The sequence below is a fragment of the Chelonia mydas genome, chromosome 1 (genome assembly GCF_015237465.2).
Source record: "Chelonia mydas isolate rCheMyd1 chromosome 1, rCheMyd1.pri.v2, whole genome shotgun sequence".
In the NCBI taxonomy this organism is placed as follows: Eukaryota; Metazoa; Chordata; order Testudines; family Cheloniidae; genus Chelonia; species Chelonia mydas.
Genome location: NC_057849.1, coordinates 327,379,872 through 327,403,910, shown reverse-complemented (window position 1 = coordinate 327,403,910; position 24,039 = coordinate 327,379,872). Strand labels below are relative to the sequence as shown.

The following is a 24,039-nucleotide window of genomic DNA, read 5'->3' as shown; positions in this document are numbered from 1 at the left end:
ATGGCTTTTAAGATTAAAATACCTGAAGCTTTTGCAACTACATTTTTGTAAAAATTAAAACAAATAGATAGTTCTTTGTTTTAAAAATGATTTGGTCTCTTCCGTACTAATGTTGCAGTTGCTTAAAGCTTTTCCTGCAGCTGTGTCTCCTGTGCTAGGATTCTGTAGACTCTCATAAGCTAAATGGGGTCAGTGTAAGTCAATACATGGATAGGAGACCTCCAACAAACACTTAACAATTACCACTTCCTATAATACCTGAGCAGTATGGTCCAGTGGTTAAGGCAGTATCCTAGAGTTTGGGATAACTTTAAGTCCCTGCTCTGCTAATGACTTCCTGGATGACCTTGGTGAAATCACTTAGACATTCTGTGCCTCAGTTCTCCATTTGTAAAATGGAGATAATAGCACTTCCCTATCTTGCGGGTGTATTGTGAGGATAAAGCCATTAAAAACTGTGTGGTCCTCAGGCACTGTGATGATCGGGGCCAGGTAAGATGGTGGGCTGGGATAGTTGTTTATAGAACAACCAAAGAATAGGTGACATACAGATGATAAATCTGATATGTGGGTGCTTGGGGTGTATTGTGTGGCAGGGCTTAGCAGAAGGGTTCCCCCCCCCATTTTATGGGATTGAAAAAATATACTGCACTTGTATTATTTAAGTGCTTTGCATCTTTGATGTCAAAGACATCATGAACTTTAAGAAACATGCTTTCTAAAGTTTTGTTTGTTTTTAGATCTAAAGCAATTATAAGACTTGGGACTTCCCGACTCCCAGTCCTGTGTTCAGTTCTCTAGACCTTTCTACCAATCTATTGACTATAAACACAGCAGATGAAAGATGCAGGAAAAGCTCTTTGATGAAACCATAGGGGAAGGGGGAGTAAAATCCTGGCCTTATGGAAGTCAGTGAGTATTTTGCCATTCACTTCAATCATGCCAGGATTTCACCCTGAGAGTAGAATATAATTTGGTACCATGGAGAACAAGGCACAGGAGTGTATCTGCCTCCTATTCCACTTGGAATAGTACAAGCTGTTCCTTTTGTATAAATGCAGGAAGAGTATTTATAGCAAAAAAATCTTGGCAAGAGTCCTTGGGGAAATAAGCAGCATCACTGTCTGCACAGGCTGCTAGTGTCAACTCTAACCCCTCCAAAATCCCATAGCCCTCTGAAGAGGGAACAGCTTTATTAACTCTTCAAATAAGCATCCAGGACACAAACATGCTTTGGATAGAGGATTTCCTGCCTCATTTGTATTATTTGACTATTTGGCTTTCTAGAAGGCATATGCAATTGCATGGTGGGCTGTTGTTTCTGTATCCCTCCAACTGATTTCCTTTGAGGGAGGAGATCTCTTGTTAATGGATTTCTCCAGAGCAGCCACGCTCCAATCCTTTCTTTTATCAGCAGATTTCTCCAAAGAGAGAGAACCTTGATGCAACCTTTTGGCCAAGCAAAAATTACAGAGGTTAGGAAAACTCTACTATTATTTAGGCTGGAAAAGTCATCCATGAGAATATTAGCGTATCAACAAAGACCAAGAGTCTTTCATATCTGTACTACATAAACTGAAGGAACAGGCTTTATCTCATCGTCAGTTTTCTCACGTATGCTTGTTCATTGTATTCCTGTCATACTCAGTATATCTTGGATTTCTATAGCCTGAGATACGATTAGATAGAATAAACCAGTATGCCCATCTCCCTGTTGCTCATTAATCTTCCATTTACATGGGGATTAAATTAGTTTCCAGTAGCCAAATCCACTGAAATGGTCTGTACCTTTTAAATATTTATGAAAATGTCGCATCCCTTAAAGTAGATTTCCATATATTTAATTGAATGAACAAGTGTATTAGTGACTGCTTTACCTCTCTGTTGATTAGAGCCACTGTAAAAAATCTGCAATGTTTGTGGTTATCAAACTTGGCCTGTTAAAGTTGCCTTTCATTTATTTGTAACAAACATCGAACATATATCTGGCTTTACAGCCACTGGCTTAAGAATAAAAGGAATGAAGGCTGTTAGGCAGTATACTTGTCATAAGGAAAGTCTTGACAATTTGGTACTCTGTGAATGGTATGAAATTAATTTGTAATAACATCTCTGCTTTCAAGGAATTCTCAGACTACAAATAATATAAATTGTAGTGGGAGTGAGCATAACAGTTTATAGCAAACTGCAAAGGGGGAAAAAAGCTTGTGCTGTTTTGGCTTCCTTATGCTATATAAAGGCACACAAAAATACTTTTTTTAAAAAAAAGGATTTTCTCTCTCTCTTCTCTCTTAATTCCCCTTTCCCCACCTCCACCCCCCTCACTAAAAGTTTAGGACTCATCTAGCCTGGAATACTTTGAGGTCCAAAGAACAACCCAGGTTTGAAATAAATTGACGTATTAGTTTTGAAGTTGTGTTTTAAATATTGGTGCATATGCAGCCGGGTTTTCTGATCATTTTATTTTGCTAATTCAAAGGCCTGAATTTTCCCCAATTTCAGCCATCGGTGGCCAGCCAGTAATGTAACTGCACCAGTGCAAACCCATAGATCAAATAGAATGAGCCATTATAATCTTATACCACTGGCTTGTACTCGTGTATCTTACCTTAATTTTTTGTAGAGTAACCTTCAGTGGTGCCAACAGTGAAGTTGTCTACACTAGAGGTTTGTGCTGATGTAGGTACATCAGTGGCTAAGTGTAATCAGGGCAGATTTCCTATGTGGACAAAGCCAAAAGCAGATTTTAAGTGTGCTAGTTTTTAAAAGAGCTTTTGAAGCCTAAATTACTGTAATGGTGGAGAAAATCCTAAATAAGTGATAACAGGTTTAGAAGCCCTGCCTCCTGAATTCTGTTTCAGCCTTTACCAGCCAGTCCCCTTAATAATACATTTGCAAAATGTTTGATAAATTTTATAGCCGGACACTACAATACCTCTGTGAAGTCGGTAGCTGGTTCATGTTAGTTCACTGGTGCTTATATGCCAGTAGGCAGTACTTACAGTTTACAGAATCACCACCTATTGGCAAATGGGAAAAAAAAAAACCACCCTTAATAAAATGAGACTTCAGAATGAATGCAATACTAGGGGGTGGGGAAAGAAGGTTAGAAAGGCAATAATTCTCAATGCTATTTTCATGGAATCTAGCCCTTTCTTTGTTCTGTGTCAAGCCACTGGATCCCCTTTCAGTGGTAAAACAAAGCAGTTGTGTTTGTATTTAATTATGATTTGAGCGGGCCAAACTTCATTAGCATAATTCTGAGCATTGTTCTGACATTTTGGGGATCACCCAGACCAGTAAGGGAATCTGTCTCCACTGCCTTGTAATTTTGGGTGCCTGGGTGCTGTGCTGTTATAACTCAGAGCTCTGACATGAGTAGCCACCCTGGCTTCCACCAGCCTAGTTACTCCTTGCAGGTTGACCTCAACAGCCTCTTCCTCTCCTCAGTTCCCCAAATCCCGTAGTTCTTACCTACTAGAAACTTGGAATTTTCCCCCTCTGGTTTGTCACCCACGAAGGAATGAAACCTGCTCCCAGTTATCAGTTCACTTTGGTACATACACTCCATACAGTTTGTGCAACAGAGACCTGCTTAGGGTAATTGTCTGGCTATGCCAAAAGAATGACAGGAGACATCAGATATGGGTTTAATCAGGCCGCAGCTTTATTATTGACAGATGTCTGGGACTAACCCAGCAGATAAACTGTGTGCAGTGCAGGTGCAAAATTTATGTCCCTCCAGCAGATTCACTGCCAGGACCTTTCCAATTCCAGCCAATTCCGGGGCAGGGGGAGGGCTTCCACCGCTCCCCCCCACCATTTATCCAGGTCCCTCCAGCAATTCTCTTGCCAGGACCTTACCGACCACGCCCCCTCCTAGGAGGGGGTTAAGGTGGACTATAATGATGTGGGGGTTAGCTCCCTGCTGTACCAGTCATAGGAATCCCCAACTGCCCCCGGCTTACTCAGTTACCAAGCACCTCTCCTTTATTCCTTTTCCAAGCCATTTTTTCATTCTTTTGTACCTTAATTTATGGAGTACCTGCACTGAACATCTGCTCTACACTTAAATAAAGAGTTGTGACACACCGCCTACCGCCCATCATGCTATGCATGAACCAAGCCTACCTGAACCTGCCATGAGGAAGGCGAAAAAGCCCCCAATGCATCTGGCCAATATGGTGGTAAGAGAAAAATTCCTTCCCAGCCCCCCTTAGTGGGACGGCTAGCATAATGCCCACAGCAAATACAGCTAAATACCCGGCATATTTGTGACATAATTAGGGAGGCTGGGTGGGTGCTGCCCAGCCTGTTCTGAGTAAAGGAGGGAGGGGCCAGGCCCAACTGATCTTTTTTAAACACCACATGTCTATGTGGTGAGTCATTTACCACGCTGACTGCTCTTTCCAGCAGCTTTACGTCTTCCCTCCTCTCCCAAGCCAGAAAGCATTGCCACCTTCTTCCCCCGGCCAGTCAGCCAAACCCCTCCCTGCTTAAGTGCAGGATGGCAAAAATAAACCAAATGTTTATTTAATAGAAAAATTGTAGATTCACAAATGAAATAATAAGGAAAAGTCAACACATGCAGGTTACACAGAAAATAAACATAAAGACACAATCTCAGGCTTTACACTTCTGTATTAGCTACATTTCCTTTTCTAACACAAGTTACCTATTGTCGAGGAACAGTTTCCCGGTGTGCCCTCTATCCTAGAGGGGATACAATGTTTCACAGACAGCACCCCACTTAGCCAGAAATTTAGGGACAGCATCTAAAACCCTTCAAATCCAAGCCTGTTTTTTAATTTTTTTCTTCTTCTCTTTTTTCCCCGTTTCTCCTGGCATGATGACTCATGGTTATTCAGAGTGGGGGAAACTCTCTCGTGTCCCAGGGTATGTCTACACTTAAAACACTGCAGCAGCTCAGCTGCGCCACTGTAGGTCTTTGTCATAGACACTACCTATGCCCATGGGAAAGGTTCTCCCATCGGTGTCAGTACTCCACCTCCCCAAGAGGCAATAGTTAGGTCAATGGAAGAATTCTTCCAGCAACCTAGCACAGTCTACACTGGTGGTTAGGTTGGCATAGCAATTGCTCTCAGGGGGTTGGATTTTTCACACCCCTGAGAGTTGTTGTTTAGTGAAGAAGATTCCTAGTGTAGACCAGGCCTTAGTTCTCCAAGCCTGGGATTTTCTTTTCAATTTCAATGTCTCTCCATTAACTTTAATGGTCCACCATTGTGTCTTCCTGGCTGGAAGGAAATGGAGGGTATTTGAAGTTGGTCTTGTGTAAACAACTAGCCTCCACCTGCCTGATTACTTCATCCCCTGTTGTGAGGTGGTGGTGGTGTAGTTGCACCACAGTTACAATTACAATTTTCTACGTATATACACGTGGATACATTCATAACTATAACCTATATACATGTCTCCTAATGGCCATCAAGTTCAAAGTATTACAAGCTTTCATGAAAACCTCACTTGACATATATTTATATACAACAACACTGTGTATCACCAGTTGATTCAGTTGCTCATTCTTTGGGGTTCACACCCCGTGTTATCTCCTTGGGGTGAACCCTGATTGTTATAACTGCAAAACTGAAAGTTCAGAACCAACTAATATTATTGCATTTGTGTTTCACATGGAAGAGACCGGAGCAGCAGTGGGGAAAGGGTGCAAATTAGAACAACAAGTGGGCAGAATAAAAAGATTGCAAAAAAAGGAATAGCAAAAATAGTGTCCAATCCCTCCAAAAATAGATTGACAGTAGCATGTTTAGGGGTATCACTTGTGCCATCCTAGCTTTTGGAACAGGGATCGGCAACCTTTGGCATGCGTTCCATCAGGGAAATCCGCTGGCAGGTCGGGACGGTTTGTTTACCTGCAGCGTCCGCAGGTTCAGCCAATCGCAGCTCCCACTGGCCCCAGTTCACCGTTCCAGGCCAATGGGGGCTGTGGGAAGCAGCAGCCAGCACATGCCTCGGCCCGCGCCGCTTCCCGCAGCCCCCATTGGCCTGGAACGGCGAACTGCGGCCATTGGGAGCTGCGATTGGCCGAACCTGCAGACGCTGCAGGTAAACAAACCATCCCGGCCCGCCAGCGGATTTCCCTGACAGACCACAAGCCAAAGGTTGCCGATCCCTGTTTTAGAATTTTTTATCCTTAATAGATGGTATATGCATTAAATTACAAAATAAAAAACAACAACCAAAAATGCTTTTATTTTCAAGCTGAAGCCATTTTGAAAAATAAATGTGTTTAAATTATAAAGGAAAAAGATTAGCCAACTGACTTAGTTCTGAGACCACTGTGAATTAAAAAAAGAATTCACAAGGTAGTAAAACCTCTACAATCATAAGATTCATCCATCCGTAGTTAGGAGAGAAATGTACACTGCAACTGACAATAGGCCAGGGTACATTTTAAAATGTTTCTCTCTTGTTTTATATAGAGTGGTGAATAACTCATTTAAACCCTGTGAGTTCGTACTGGTGAAGCTTTTGATGCCTACTTTACATTTTATTAATTGCTCTTGTTGAGATGTAACAGAAGCCTAATTTCATCCTCTGTTCTTGACATTTTTATTCTCATTTCCTTCTCCTGGGCATGTCTCTTTTTTATGAGCTTTTAGTGTGCCATTCTTGCTATCAGCATGTGGCCTCTAAACCTGTCAGCTTACATCATATGGCATTGCCAATTAATTTTCTTGATTTGACATAAGAAACAACTGAATGTTAGATTTCAGTGTCTTCTCTGGTGATTCATTAATAGAAGTATCTAATCCATAATGTCAGCTATGTAATGGGGAATAGAGAACTCATACATTTAAAAAAAAAAAGTACAGGGTATTTTACAATTTGGATGTCTAATTAAGAGTGTCACATGTATATCATAACATTATTCTTCAGCAATTTCTGATGTTGAAATTATTCAATATGATTGCTTTTTCAGAAACTTGCAATTCTTTTTGTAACTTTTTCTGTATTTCCTATGCTGTTTTTTTAAGCTGATTGTCCTGCAAAACTGAATCTTACTATGGGATGAACTACTGATTAAGGATAATTCCAAACCAAGGTTTTGCACTTTATTTGTAGTTAAAAGACCATGCACTAAAATATCCCATTGAAAATTTCTTCCCTGCTCACTGAACTATTTTTGAAACTATTAGAGAGAACAATTTTAGAACTTTTTTTTTAGTTAGTTCTGTCCTTTAAATGCCAACTTGGTACTTGGACAAAATGATAAATGGGATAGTGTTACTTCGTGTTCTTCAGAGATTCCTGTTTAATTTTTGTTAAAGCAGACAAACAAAATGTATATAACTTGAATATAGCATACTGATGATAATAATTTCTGTTGCAGATGTTTATATTTCTTTGCATTCACCAATTTAAAAAATAAGAGTATGAATTAAGTACATTTGAATAATGGAATCATAGAAGATTAGGGTTGGAAGAGACCTCAGGAAGTCATATAGTCCAACCCCCTGCTCAAAGCAGGACCAACCCCAACTAAATCATCCCAGCCAGGGCTTTGTCAAACCGGGCCTTAACCTCTAAGGATGGAGATTCCACCATCTCCCTAGGTAACCTATTCCAGTGCTTTACCACCCTCCTAGTGAAATAGTTTTTCCAAATATCCAACCTAGACCTCCCCCACTGCAACTTGAGACCATTGCTCCTGATTCTGTCATCTGCCACCACTGAGAACAGCCTAGCTCCATCCTCTTTGGAACCTCCTTTCAGGTAGTTGAAGGCTGCTATCAAATCCTCCCTCACTCGTCTCTTCTGCAGACTAAATAAGCCAGGTTCCCTCAGCCTCTCCTCATAAGTCATGTTTCCCAGCCCCCTAATCATTTTCAATGCCCTCCGCTGGACTCTCTCCAATTTGTCCATAATACATTTATATGTGGGTTTTTTAAAAATATATATTCAGTGAGGTAGCTGCTCTAAATATTATTTTAGTGATTTAGAATTAAATCAATAGGATCATGATTTGAATCTAAATAACTGAAAATGCAGTTAATTACTAATGTTTGCAGTAATCTTGAAAAATTTAGCATATTGTAGTTCAACTGCGCAATTATTCTTCTTATCTCTTTCTTTGTGTATGTATAAATAATCTTCCTATTAGCTACAAATATGTTTTGGCTCAACACAATATAAAAATTAAGGAAGAAAGAATTTTGCAATATCTTAGAATTCATTTACCTACACAACTCAAAGGAGTGAAGAGTAAATATTTACTATTTTTAGAATTATTCAATGTGGCATTAATAATCATTGCTTATCTGCCTTTTATTTTAACAGAATTTGAGGGTTAATTTCAGGGTTCCAGTATCTGTGTAGGTACCTATTTGACCCCAACACCCTAATATTGTAATTCTTCCTATATATTTAAAAAAGAAATTGCAATAGTGCTTGTTCTCATTCTCTGTTTCTCTCTCTCTCTCTTTCTCTGTCTCTGTCTGTGTCTCTCACTCACTCCTCGACTTGTAGAAGAATATCTTAATTATTTTATAAATATTTGTGTTTGTTTTTCTTTGTCAGTACGTGAGAGAGAACACATTAGTGGGGGAGAAGCCATGTCTAAAAAACAAATTCTATATTAAGTTCTGAAAAAGGTTAGTTTCATGGTAACCCTTATCTTCTATAATTTCTGTCTCTTGCACCCATGAGCTTTCCCTTTTGATTGACAGCATCATCGTTCTGGTGGAATGCAGCTGTTGTGTAAGGTCATGTTTGCAGGGGGAGAGGAGATCTCTTAGGTAGCTAGGGCCATTCCCATAGAACACTTTGAATAATAGGATGCAGACCTTGAACTTGTATTGAGGGATGAGCAAGCACAGAGAGTGAGGTGTTGCACTTTGCTGAGGTGTTTACTGTGTGGTTAAGCTGAAAGATTGCTTTTTGCTTCAGTTGGAGCTTTTTTCAGGGTGTCTAATTTCTCTTTTGACATAATTTGTTTCAGTTATCTGGAGGTCATCACTGTGGCCAGGTCTGTGACCAGTATGGCAGGGTTAATTCTTCTGGCTAGTCACAGATGGAAGTTGTGGGGGTTTTTTGTTTGTTTTTGTTTTTGTTCTTGTTTTTTGCTAGCATGGCTATTTGTGCATCTAAAAACAAGAGGACCTTATAGCTGCAGACTGACTTAATGATATGAAGACAGATGGTCTCAAAGCAGAGGAAAAAGTCGCTATAGAGGCCACAGGTTCTTCAGAGAACTTCCTACCTACATAACTACAGCTTTAATAGAAAGAGCACACATAGGGAAAAACTTACTTAAATGTATGGTAGACGTTTTGCTTCTGTTGAGCTTTATATCATGGGAAAAATTGTACCTCACCAGGTCATACCTTGTGAGGTGAATTACCCCAGTATCTTCATTTGAAGCTCTGAAAATTACCCCAGTATCTTCATTTGAAGATCTGAAAAATGAAATGGCCTTTTCAGGACTTTAGTATTTGTGGATACATCCAAAGATTTATATGTATGAGCCACCCAAGCATGTAATAACAATACTCTCAGTACCTAGTTTGTTTAGAAACTTACTGGAAATTACACTTTCATTCTCAGCCCCGCATAAAATGTGATAGCTGTAAAAGCTTTCTGTGATTGGTGACCGTATTTAGCGCTATTTCCTTTAACATGCACCAGAAAGTGTCTAAGCTCTGAAAATGTAGATGAAGTGTACTGGTTTTGTAATAAAACATATGAGGCAGAAACATAGAATACATTTTCAGTGGAATTTCCGCAATGTATGGACATTGTTGACTGGGGTTGTGGGGGGGAGGGGCGCTGAGCGCAAGTGTGAACACTTAATAAATACACACATGTAAATATATCCTCCCTCCAATATCCCAGTATTTGACTGGAATAATATATAACATTTACCACAATAATTCTGTCTAAGTTGTGTGTATTTTTTTAAATCAATGAGTCAACTTCATTAAAATAGGAGATGGAAACCCAGTGTCCCCCACCAACACACTAAAAGACAATCACTTTTATGTTATAAATGAATTGCTGAGGAGGTGCTTTCTGTTCCCTCCAGTGTATGCATAGCTGCATCATTAGGGAACAGTAGCTGACATCTTTTCAGAGATAGTAAATAGCTCTCAGGCTTTTCAAATAAAGTCATACATTGCCTTCTATTCAGGCCAGGCCCTATACATTAAATAAATCATCAAAACTACGTTCTTCCAGTTCTGTTTAAAAGAGAGCAATAGTGTCGGGTTTTATTGATTGCATTTGCAGAGGCAAATTGAATCCAGGGCTTGTCAAGGCTCCTGAATCCCATCTCATAAACAAAAAGGAGGGGTGCGGGACAGAAAAGACAGATGTATTTCAGTGGAATTAGCAGGAAAGAATGATGTTGCCTATCATATGATGATGAATTTAGTATTCCTTTCCTGCCCATGTCAAGTGGGAGGTAGCAATAGAAGTACACTGAAGAGTCAATCTCCAAAGACCAAGGCCTGATTTTAAGAGGATTTAGGAGTAAGCCAGTTATCATCAAAAGCTCCATCCTCTTACAATGGTGTGCTTCAAAAGATAAGGTAAGTGATCCTAGCAAATGTCATTTCTCAGTTGACCTGGCCACTACAACTCATCAAAAGTCCATTTTAGGAAGGTCCAGTTTTTCAAAACAACAAAAATAAATGAAAATATATATACTATAGCTACTATAAGAAACACTTACGTTTGGGAAGCCAATAGAAATCCAAATCTTACAGTTTAGATCATGGTCAGCTTAATTCAATATCTCTGGACTGATTTAGTTGTGTGCAAAATGAGTTGATATTTTAGGAGGGAGTGGTTTGAGGAATAGCTCTTTTTTGTTTGTTTTGTTTGTTTATTTAAGAGGGCTTTTCTTAAGGTAAAAAGCTTCAGAGGCATTGCTGTTAGAAGTTTAACCAGAATCAACTATTCATCAGAGATGCCAGTTTGAAATTGCCTATTAGCAGCCATAGAAGTGGTAGATCTCATTATCAGCAAATTTTGGCATGCTTGCTTATTTAAAGGGAGGGTACATCCATCAGCAACTGCAAAGCAGTATTAGCCGTGAAAGTGATGGTGAAAGCCATAATTCCTTACAATTATTTCTTCACTCCCTGTCCCTTTGGATGGATATTCTGTTTGTGATAGAAGCTTGTTGTTTTATAGCACACACACAAATACCAAATCTCCTCCAGGAATTTTTAATGACCTTATGTTGTGGTATCTGAATAACAGCCTTCCCCCATTGCACTGTACATGTTTGCTTCCAAGCACATGACATGTTGCTGCGGCCACAGTGAGAGAGTGAATTAAAAGGAAGTTGATGCAAATTGAAGCATACAATTGTGTGAGCTATTTCTGTAATTTAAAACTGGAACATTCACTGTATTAATTTCTGGATTAATTAGAAGCAAAGCTGGAAGGTTTGCTTTTGAAAATGTGACAGTAGAAATGCTACTCGTATCAATAGTAGCTTTCTCCCCGCTTTTTTTACTACTATAACTGGTGCTGGAGTGAGCTGCTTTTTCTGGTCCAGTTAAACTCCACTCATAAACTCCTGTTTTTAGGCATTCAGACTTGACAGGAAACAGTTTTTTTCCTGGACTTTTTTTTTCCCTCATTTTTAACAAATCATTCTTAAAATGCATAAATAAGGAAAAAAGTCTCTTTCACGTGTGCAAAAATATTACTTTAAGGCAAAATACAGTATGTATTCTAAAATTCTGGGGGTAGGATGCGGGGTGGTAGGGAATTAACCTATAAATAAAGACAAGGTTTAAAGTTAGCTGTCTAGCACCTTTTTTCCACAAATATCAGAAGAAGGGAAGGGATTTTGCCATAAAAAACCATGGAGAACAATCAGAGGATTTATTAGTAGGTGAATTACTCTATTATATCAGTAAGGTCCTTGTCACTGTAGTATCTAGGTATTTCAATAATATGTGTGATCACTCTTTTTTCCCCCTTGTTAACCATTATTATTATTTATGCATAGGCTTTTCTGGGATATTCATCATTGTAGTATTTGAGCACCTCATATACTTCAGTAGATTTATAGGGGCATATCGTTATCCCCATTTTAAGCATTGGAAATAGAATCATGGAGAAATAAGTCCTTCCTAATTCAGCAAGGCACTTAAGCACATAACTAGCTTTACACTTGTGCTCAAGTTCATCGCTGTTTAGCAAAGCACTTAAGCATATGCTAAATCCCATTGATGTCAGTGGTCTAAGTGACTTGCCCAAAGTTATAACGGAAGTTTGTGCAGAGGTGAGGATAGCACCTCTATCTGCTGATTCTCTGTCCAGTGTCTTAATGCAAAAACCCTCCTTTTATCTTCCCCATGTTCTTAGTTTAGAGGCACCTCATGCCAAAACTTGCATTGACTTCACTGGGGCCAGGATTCCACTTTAGGTATTTAGTCATGTAAGTAAGGTCCAGGAGAGAATCACTGCACAAATTAAAAAGAGTGTTACAAGGACTGTACAAAGATTGCAGTGCTTCATTACATAATTATACAATAGAGCAAACCTGCTCTAAAGAACATAATTGTACAATAAACATTTTTATAATGATAGTTAAGTACTTACTGTACTGTAGGAATTGCTCCTCTTTCTCAAGTAAATATATATTTAATTAGATATTTGACAAAGAGACTAGGTATATAGATTTATTGGTTACAAGGGATCTGGAGAATAGGAGGTTTAATTTTATATTTCTCAAAAAGTCTGCATTTCAGGAGAACAGAAAGCACTTTTAAAACTTCTCTGAAAAAATAAATCTTTCACAGAACATAAAGTGTACCAAATGTCCCGTTAGCCTTAAAAACCAAATCTATGAAATTTAATGTTAGCATTTTATTACTCTAATTATAAAAACCTCAATTTAGAAGCTGATATTAACTTCAAATATTGTACCAAGTTTTATTCTTTGTCCTCCCTCCACCTCACCTATAAAGCTTTGCAGAATGATCCATTTTTTTTCTGTCCGAAAGATGGACTCACTTTACTTAGTCCAGCTTGAATTTCCTATAGACAATTCTGTAGAAATACAATAGAGAATTCTGATGAAAAGCAATATTCTACAGGTATTTTGTCACTTCAGATGTATTTCTCCCCTTTCCCCGCCCCTTTTGAGTTCACTGTTGGTAATGAGAGTGTCACTGTCATCTTTATAACCTATGTATTTCAGTCTTGAATCATTATTTATAATGCCATCGGACAAGACAAAGGAAAGCATTAGTGACCCAACCACCAACTAAAACCTTGCTCTGTTCTAAGAATCTGAATGCCAAGCTGGTGCCTAATGTGATTGAGATATCTTTGGAAATTAATAGGATTTACAACTGATTAAAGCACGGTACCATAATTCAACTTCATTATTTGTTCAGTTGATTAGTACTGTAGTGGAGCATTGTTCATAAAACCCCTACTATCTTTTTCCCACTAAGGCATAGAACATGCTAATATAAATATTTGCAAAAGTAACACAAGCATCAGTCCAGGGCAGCTTTGTGAATATGAATTTCCATGTCACTGGCCACTTAGTGTTTAGTGCTGATCATGCTTAAGCATATGAATTTCCTTGTATCTCAAGTTCACTGTGGAACTGACCCTGCTCATGAATATTAATGTCCACAGAACTGATCTTTCTGCAAGTGTTCACATCCATAAACATGAAATCCTGTTAACTTGCAATAATGAGTACTGCCTTGGTTGCTAGTCCCAGCTCGGTTTTGCAATTCTAATGTTGTTTAATTCATTGTTTTCTCTTTTCCATGGAATCCATCTTAAATAATCGCATTTAGCTTGAAAGAGAGACCTTTGTTACATTTTCCTATGGCTTATACATCTTTTGTTGGTATCACCTTGCTTTGTCTCATGGCTATGTCCTGTGATCAAATAGGTTATGTGGTTACATCCTCTAATTTACTTGTCATTAGCCTGGAATCAAGAATAGAATGGCCCATCAGAAACAACATATTTCACAGAAGAAATTCAGTATCCAAAAAAATAAGAATAATCTTTGCATACAGATGAATCACTGGGAAAAAAAGCAGTACAAGAAAATTAAAGAATATTAATCCTTTCAAGGGGTAGGACTGTATTTCCTCAAATTTACTCTGTTGATTACTTAAATTACGTACTCTCTAGAATAGTTGTTAGAATAGTTTACTCAGTTCCTGCACCATATTTGTCATGTTAAATCTTTCACAATTTTTAAAATTCCTGTAAAGAATATTAGCTGCTAATTATGTAAATACTTAGCTTTGTAATACCAAATATGTTTCCTCTTTTACAGCTACAATAGTGTTAAATGAACTCAACTGGACTGGAGCATTGGATGAAGTATTCAAAAAGAACAGAGATGAAGACCCAACTTTGTTGTGGCAGGTTTTTGGTAGTGCGACTGGCCTCGCCAGGTATTATCCAGGTAATTGCCAGCTTATAAACAAATAGCATGTCTCCCAGAAATCCCAGTAAGGCATTTCCCTTTATTTATCCAAGCAATCCTGTGACATTTAAAGGTAACTTAATTTTCTCAGAACAAAATTATAGATGGCCTGGTTCTCTTCTTAGTTACCCCACTGCAAATTAGAAGCAACTCTATTAACTCAGTGAAACTGTCTTGGTGTAAAACTGGTGTGAGAGGGGAAAATGGGTTCAGAACATTTCATCAGCTGTAACTCTGCAATAAGGGATGGATTTCAGGAGTATAATGTTGCTTGGAATATTGTGCATCTGCATTGTTTCCGTATGTAGTTCTCTAAAAGTATGTCTACAGTTCAAGCTGGGAGTGTGATTCCCAGCTCTAGGAGACATACTCCTGCTAGCTTTCATCCAGCTAGAGGACTAAAAATAGAGCGTAGGGGTGGCAGAGTGAGTGGAGGGACAGGCTCGCTTGCTATAAGTCATAACCATCCGAGATCATAAGCAAGTATTCAGGGCAGCTAGCCCCGGCTCCCGCTACTCACACCACCATGGCTACCCTCTAGTTTTAGCATGTTACCTTGATCAGAACTTGCTCAGGTATGTGTCCTTCAGCTGAGAATCACACCCCCAGCTCAGAATGTAAATATGCCCTATATGACAGCAGAGGAAACTACAGAATAATGCTGGAACACTTGCTGGTGAGGTTTACACCTTACATGCTCCACGAATGCTTGACTCAGTAGCTTGGCAGACAGTCTTGTAGATTAGGTACAATTATATGATGATGTATTTATTCGCCAGATTCAGGACCTCCAACAATTATGGCCATGCCACTAACCCTAAAACTAATTAATACAACTGGAGTTCTTTTAACCTGCTTATATTCCACCTGTCAGATAGTCAGCTTATTGTATCAGAGGTTTCAGAGTAACAGCCGTGTTAGTCTGTATTCGCAAAAAGAAAAGGAGTACTTGTGGCACGTTAGAGACTAACCAATTTATTTGAGCATAAGCTTTCGTGAGCTACAGCTCACTTCATCGGATGCAGTGAGCTGTAGCTCACGAAAGCTTATGCTCAAATAAATTGGTTAGTCTCTAAGGTGCCACAAGTACTCCTTTTCTTTTTATTGTATCACAGTAATTAATGTAAGAAGATGTATATTTTAATGGCTTTTAGCTATCAGTACACTCTGTTGATTGAATATGTTCCATAAGGATCATCTATTACAAAGATTTGTTTTATATTAGGCATGTTCTCTACACTGGTGCTTTTATTGTTGAAGTTGTCCATTCTTTTTAAAATTACACTATAACCAGCAACAGCATGAAGTTTATGTACATTATCGTGTATCTCCTTTACCTGTAATTGGTTAAGAAAAAATGTTCGGGTGTTTCCTCTTCTGTTCAGGGTGGATTACTGGCATTTCTGCGGGTCCGGAGGTTTACATTAATACTGTTGTTGTATGATTAGCATAAGTGGCTGTTAAACTCCCTACGGGTAGTTGTGAAAAAAGATATATAGTACCTCAGTCCAGTGGATGTCACCGTGCTGTTAGTTGATGAAATAACTACAGTGAGAGGTAATGAGTAAATAATAATGAAAAGGCTACTTTCATGTTTCCCTTGTTACAAGGTTCTCTGTCACTATACTTATGTGGTACATTAGTGCTGTGCCTTGGGGTCACTATTAAAAGATCATAATAAATCAACAGTTTATGTGCAGTGGTGTATTCCAAGTAGAGGGAAATATCTGTGAATTCTCACATTCCACTGTTGTATAACTGTTGGAAACAGCTGGCGCTCTTAAATGACAATCATATTTGTAATATATCCTTAAAGGTGTATTGAAAATACATTTCCACCAATTAAATCTAGTTTAGCTATCTATTTTAGGTGCTTACATCCATAACATCTGAGTTCCAGATGTAACATCTTTAATAAGGTATTTATCCTCCCAACACCCTGTGTTGTAGGGAAGTGCTGTTAATTCTATTATACAGGTGGGAACTGAGACAAAGCGAGACTAAGTGAGTTGGCCAAGGTCACAGAGGGAGTCTGTCAACAGAGCAGGGAATTGAACCTGGGTCTCCCCAGTCTTAAGTTAGCACACACACAACATTAAACCATCCTTACAATTTAACTGGTATAAAAATTACTGTTCTTTGAATATTCATATGAATAATATATTGGAGATTCTGAATGTATGTGTTTTGTAGATGCATAGCCATATATATCGTAAAAGATAGCAATAATCTTTTATTCCTATGTAAAGCAGATGCAGTCAACATATAATTTGTATGTTAATGTATTTTTGCTAGGCTTGAGCTTGCTTCCACTAAATGATGATAAAACATCCACTGACTACAATGGAAGCAGGACTCAGGCCATGAAGAGCTATAATAGGGTATGCATTTAGTAAAATCAAGTCAATTCAAAATATCTTATTTATTGCTTTCATGGTGTATATAGGGACAATATATTATCAGTATAACTGACAAAACATATGACTATATTGATGTTAGTCCTGCACTTTCATTAAAAACTATATATTGTAGTTTTACATCATACAAAAGTGTCAGTATTATACTATTCAGAACCATATCATATTGAAAAAAATAATGTCTGTGAGTGAAATCCTGGCCCCATTGAAATCAACTGAAGTTTTGCCATTGCCTTCAGTGCAGCCAGGATTTCACCCCATATGTTTCCAAAAATTGTTTATTGCCTTAGACAGAAAAGGGACATCCCTAAGACAAGACACACAGACCAATTTGGAAATGAGAATACAATACCCTCAACCAAAGAGGAAAGCACTCAGTCTTTTAATATACAGGAAAATGAGAGAGAGGGAAGATATACAAGAGTTCCAAGTACACAGACCATAAAGTTTATAGGCAACACATCAGCTTCCTGGAGCTGACAGAGAAGCAAATGTTCCAGAAATATGTTTGACAACAAAAATCCATCATTTCATTGAGGTGCTGAAATGGGACCTGCAGAGTCAGACGCAGCCAAATCACACAATAGTTGTAGTGAGCAAAGTCACTACTGCCTTAGGATTTCTTCTAGAGAGCAACTGGAAACACTACTGGTATTAGACAGTCAGCATCCTCCCAGCTGTTACATCTAGCTATTATACTCTAATGAACCATAGGTGAGTGTTCTTGTGCTTAGCCCTGTGCATGCAAGTTGGAAATATGACTGATTGGTATTTCTGTAACTGGACAATTCCCTGACTCCCAGTCCTGCACATGGCATTAGTAGATTGTCACTAGCGTAAACATTGTGTGTGCATTCTTTACCCTACAGTTTAAGTTGATGAGCACTTTGGGATTTGGAAATTTGAACCCAGGTGTTTTTTGTGCAATTTCTCATCTTTTTACGTGTGCCCTAAATTCTGTGTCTCAGTTTATCAGTCTGTAAAATGGGCACAATAATATCTATCTGCCTTCCATGGATGTTATGAAGATTAATTTATGTAAAGCACTTTAAGGTCTTCAGGTAAAATGAACTGCTGCAGTGGTTCTAATAGATATGATATACCTTGATTTTAGTAAGGGTTTTGACACAGGCCCCCATGACACTGACACAAACAAACCAGGGAAACGTGGTCTAGATGAAATTACTATACGGTGGTTGCACAAGTGGTTGAAAGACCATACTCTAAGTATAGTTATCAACAGTTTGCAGTCAAGGTCTCACAGGGGTGAGTTCTAAGTCTGATACTATTGAATATTTTCATTAATGACTTGGATAATAAAGTGCAGACTATGCTTGTAAAATTTGCAGATGACACTAAGCTGGAAGGAGTTGCAAACACTTTGGAGGACAGGATTAGTATTCAAAAAATCTTGACAAATTGGAGAATTGGTCTGAATTCAATGAGATGAAATTCAATAAAAACAAGTGCAAAGTACTACACTCAGAGGAAAAATCAAATGCACAACTACAAAGCGGTGGAATAACTGGCTAGGTGGTAATATTGCTGAAAACTATCTGGGGCTTGTAGTGGACCACAAATTGAATATGAGTCAACAGTGTCCCAGTGTACTCTGCATTGTTGAGGTCTCAGCTGAAGTACTGTGTCCAGTTCTGGGTACCGTACTTCTACTAGGAAAGATGTGGATACATTGGAGAGAGTACAGAGGAGAGCAAAGAAAAGATGAAAAATTTTGAAAACCTGACCTATGATATAAGGTTAAAAAAGTGCACATCTAGTCTTGAGAAAAGAAGATTGAGGAGGGACCAGATAACAAATATGTTGAGACCTGCTATAAAGACGACAGTGATCAATTGTCCTCCATTGTTCTTACTGATGGTAAGACAAGAAGCAATGGGGGGAGATTTAGGTTAGAAATTAGGAAAACCTTTAAGGATAGTTAAATTTTGGAATAGTTTCCAAGGGACGTTGTGGAATTTCCATCACTGGACATTTTTCAGAACAGGTTGAACAAACAGCCATCAGCATGGTCTAGGTTTACTTGGTCCTTTCTCATCCCAGGGGGCTGGACTTGATGACCTCTCGAGGTCCCTTTCAGCCATTCTATTCTATTCTATTCTATTCTATTCTTATGCTACCCTCATCATTATAGTATCTGATGTAATGAAGGGACAATTCTTTCTCTCATCTTCTGTTATTTGGGGGGGGAGTATAAAGTTTTTTGTTTTGGTATAGTCGGGTTGGGTTGTTTTTAAATATGTACATGCTGCTGGGTTTATATTATGAAAGGCAAGGTTGAAGAAGTTGGAGTTTCCTCAGAGCTGATGGCTTTAAGCCCAGATACATTCAGTAGTTCATATTTACCAGCTAGATTGTGATTCTACTTTCTCCATTAACCACGGAGCAAACCAGGGTAGGAGTACAATTCACTTTCTAACTCAACACCAACGGGGAAGTCATTTACTACTGGTCTAAAGCAGTAGCATATAATTCCCCCCCCCCATGGTGACTAAACAGTGTTTGCTCACACATAGGATGGGGAAAACAATGAGGCTCCACCCAGTCCCTGTCCCTGCTCTCCCTACAGTCTTGTATCAGCAGTGGCTGCTCTTTGCAATATGGTGGGACTCGATGTAAAAAATCCAGAGACCTCTAAATCCTCTTATGATTATTTATGACTGGAAGTGAATGCTGCAAGCCATGGCTGACCATTTTACTAGTGATCCAAAATTTATCTAGTTGTAATGTACTGAAAATGTAAAATGTTACCAGTTTAAAATGAAATGTACTAATGCTCATATTTTTCTAGAGTGTCTCTTCCAAATTTTCTGAAATGAGGGAATAATTGTAACAGCAGCTGAGACATGAAGTTAACAAGTTTGTCTAGAAAAAATTTCCAGCTAGTGAAGTAAGACAGCTAAAACATTTTAAGTTTCACTGGCAATTTTAATTCCTCAGCCTTCTAGTTACAAACGTATCCTTATCAAAGCCATTCTTGCTTGTAGACCTAGTGTCACAAACCTCGTATATACAACATCCCTTGACAACAGAGTACTATTAAATAGAAGCATCTTTCAAGGAGCTAAAAAACCCAAACAAACAAACAAACAAAAATCTTTGTTAGCAACCTTTAATTTCTATAGAAAGAAGGCACAGCATAAACTACGTTAAAATGGGGTAGATAATAAAAGCTCACAGGTAAGTATAAAAAAGGAAACTTTAACAGAGGGTTAGATGTTAAGAAATTATAATAGGACCATAGGAACAACAAGAGGGAAATCAGTGGGGGAGTCTCCTCAGTATCTTAGACTGTGTCTACACTATGGACCTTACAGTGACACAATTGTGCCACTGTAAGGTCTCCTGTGTAGTCGCTGTATGCCGGGGGGAGAGAGCTCTCCTGCTGGCATAATTAAACCACCTACAATGAGCGGCGATATCTATGTCTGGGGGAGAGCATCTCCCACGGACATAGCACTGTCCACACCAGTGCTTTGGTCGGTTGGGCAGGTGGTGTTCTTTCACACCCCTAACCAACAAAAGTTTTGCTGATAAAAGTTCTAGTATAGATAAAACCTTAGATGTCTTACACAAACGTAAGGTGTATGGGGAATAAACATGAAAGCACTGGAAGTATTAGTACATAAGCTAAATTATGACTTAACTGGCATCAGTTAAGACTTGGTGGACTTGATGACTTCTCGAGGTTCCTTCCAGCTTAATGTTTATATGATCATATGATTCTGTAATAATATGTGTGAAATCAGGTCTAGTTGAACTCAGGCTGTATTGGTATCTGGTAACAAAGGTGGACAAGAAAGTGCTTATTTACAAACATCTGTCTGACAGAATGTAATCTAAATCTGAGAGAGACTCAGACAAACCGTGCATTATCAAGCAGTAGATGAGACTGCAAGGGAGAAAGGAAAAGTTAAACAGAGAGATGGAAGGAATTCAGTGACTATACATAGAGTTCTCTTAGTTATTAGACCCTTTTGTGCACAATACTGTCAAACCTACAGTCATAGGCCATGAAGTCATGGGACCCTCCTGCACTAGTGTAAAGTTTACCACCCATGGTCCAGGGAAACATGCTTGCAGACAGAACTTGTTGGTGACCACTTGAGCCACTGAGTTCATCAAGATGTCTCAGTTTCTTTGTTGACCCTGTTTGGGGCATATCGTGGGTTCCTTCCAGGGCAGATTTGATTTAAATCAAATTGATTTAAATCACTAGTCAGGAAGACTCAATTTAATCATGGATTTCTACATAAAAGTGCATTCTTGTTGGTTGTTATAACCTTAATACATATTCTTCACAACTCAGAGATAGATGTAGGTTTCATTTTTAGAAGGTACACACTATACATTTTCAAAGTGATTTATTCTGAAAACTTTTCAGATTAGTTTTACAGCTATATCAGAAAATTACCAAAGGTAATTGAAGCAGATATTTATGAAGTCATTGGAAAGTGAACTATCTCCAATTCAACAGGTTAATCATTAATATTCTGAGGATTTTTTTGCCATGCTATATTAGGAGGAGAACATCACCAGACAGACATTTAAATTGTTTTATTTAACTAAAACAACAACGTTATGTATTCTGAATTTTTTCTTCAACAGCGAACATATCATATTTTAACAAAACAAGCATATGCATTTTTGAATTTAGTTAAACATTCAAGTTTTTTAAAATCAGGTTTGTTTTTGTTAAAATTGTTTTTAACTAAAATAGTTACATGATTAAAAAAAAATTAAATCGACTATGTCAGCCAAGTCAACATGAGAAACTTAAAATATTGGCTTCTGCAGCTAACTCAGTCGTCTTCACCTTCATTTTCCTGTTTGTTCATAATCTGGAAAACAAGCTTTCCTGCTTTATCAGGTCCCAAGCAATTTCTCAGTTTTAGACAAATTAGTCCAAAGGAAGAAAATATTCTTTCTATACTGGCAGAAGAAGCTACTGCTGTTAAAAGTGAGATTATCACTTCAACGGTCTCTGAATCCAAGTGCTTAAGTGACTTCCACCAGTTCACTGATGTGACTTTCTTTAAAACATCATCAGCAAACATATATTTCTTGAATGGTTCACCCTTAGCTCTGAAGTTTATTATAGTTGGCATTATGGAGGGATGGTTGCTGGATGTCCATGTTACAACCAACTCCTCTTCTTCATCAGTTAAGGTTTGATCCTCATACCGCATATAGAGAATATTTGCAAGAAAATGAGCTGGAGACAGTGCTTGTCCCATTCGTTTTTTTCATTATTGTAATTTAACTCTGTCATTGCATATTTGTCTTTTTAAGATCTCACTCAGCTCCTTCCAAATTTCAACAGTGTCAGCAATAAAAGAGCAATTTCTCTGCATTTTGTTCAAGGCTACAGAAATAGGCTTCAGGGTATTAAGCATGTGTTCAACATTTCTCTTAAACCCAATGTTGAGAACTTTGGCTGTGACAGTGCCATCCATTTTTTCATGATTTTGTTCACAAACTGTCATCAGATTAGGCCAGTTCTCGATATAGTGCTCAAAACAGTCCACTACTGAGTTCCATCGCACGTCTTGTTGAAGAGTTAGCTTGGTTCCTTCCACTTTTTTCAGAGCAGCTGCTGCAAAGTGGTTGTTATGGAAGTATTTTTCAATTTCAACAACATTAGCCTTTATTTCTGGAACACTGAAGTCTTTGGCTTGAAGGTGCATCAAATGAGCACTGCAACCATATGTCCCAATTTTTATATGGACAGTCCTGATATTTGGGGCTTTGCCTTATATAGGCATCTATTACACCCCCACTCCCACTCCCTCCTGATTTTTCACATTTGCTATATGGGGGGCTGAGAGAGGGCAGATACTCATACATTTGAGACATCTCCGCTACCTTCTCTAAGGCCACAAGAGGCTCTCTCCTGACTGCCTTCCTTCCCTGCTGTTGCAGGGCTGAAACAGCAGAGACCTCAGGAGTGGGTTTTTGTGTGGTTTTAAATTCTTCGGCTCGGGATAGAAGTAGGGGAGAATTCAGTGCTTATAAGTGGTTTTACCCATTTTGCATTATCTGCTTTCTCACAGTTATCCATATCTTTGTGGCCTCCAGACTAGATTATTGCAACACACTCTTTCTGAGACATGTCTTGAACACCAATCAAAAGCTACAGAAAGTCCAGAAGGAGGTTACCAGCTTCCTTACCAGTTTAAGCAACAGGAAATACATTACACCAAGACTGCACAAGTTTCCAATTTACTTCCAGGTCCATTTCATGATTTTTATTCTGACATATAAAGGCCTACATAACGAGAGTCCTGGATAAGCTGAGAGGCCAACTCTCTCCCCATGTGCCACCATGGCAGCTGACATAATTTTTCTACCAGTCCCTAGATTTTAACATCTGAGCTTTCTGAATGGAAGGCCTTCTGCTGAAATTCACTTTCCCCATTTATCCAGCACTAGAGTCTGTTGGCTTTCCTAATATGATTTAAGGCTGCTTGTTTCTCAGGCTCGTGCCTAGTGCAGTCTTCATAGGAATGGTATATGTGCGGATGATAAGTATCTTTCAGTATTGACACTGGTCAACAAGCAAAACACGCTATTTACCTTTCATTAGCTTTATGCTTTCATCTGAAAGCCTTTAAAATGTTCAATGTCCCTTATTTTTCCTCTTTTTGCTAAAGTAACACATCTAGAATGGGAAAATTACGTCTTGGAGTTCATTGAGAGCCTTTATCCTGATTTTCCTTTGATTTTACTAACTAGGGATTCGATGTTGGGTGGAAGGAAAGAGGGATTGTCTGCCACTGAGCTTTGGGAGGGTTTCAGTTATTCAGTTGATCCTGCAATTAGTTCCAGGTGGGCTGAACTCACGTAGAGCTTCACTGACCTTAGTTGGATTTCTTGCAGACAGAAAGGTCCACGTTGACAGAATAGATGACAGATACTAGGTTGTTCACATTTTGTGTGACGTCTATCCTGCTATCTAATTTCACTTCTGGGCTGTAAAAAGCAAATGCCCAAAAGAACAATTAACTATAGAATTCTTGATAGATTTAATGGAACTATAGATGCAGACCATCTATTTTCCCTTGTAATGTCTTTGAAATCCTTCTTATTTATAGATGTAATTGGGATTATAATTGTTAATCAGTGGATCAGTATAATGATGCT

At 38.6% G+C, this 24,039-nt stretch overlaps 1 protein-coding gene across 4 annotated transcripts in view; it reads left to right on the top strand.

The window, feature by feature from the left end:
• CACNA2D1 (calcium voltage-gated channel auxiliary subunit alpha2delta 1) overlaps positions 1-24,039 on the top strand; it is a 659,278-nt gene that overhangs the window by 452,622 nt on the left and 182,617 nt on the right. For all 4 annotated transcript variants that reach the window (XM_037889245.2, XM_037889243.2, XM_043552428.1 and 1 more), the window contains exon 7: positions 14,309-14,440. In XM_037889245.2, the coding sequence (XP_037745173.1) occupies positions 14,309-14,440 (132 nt within the window). The remainder of the gene's footprint in view (positions 1-14,308; positions 14,441-24,039) is intronic.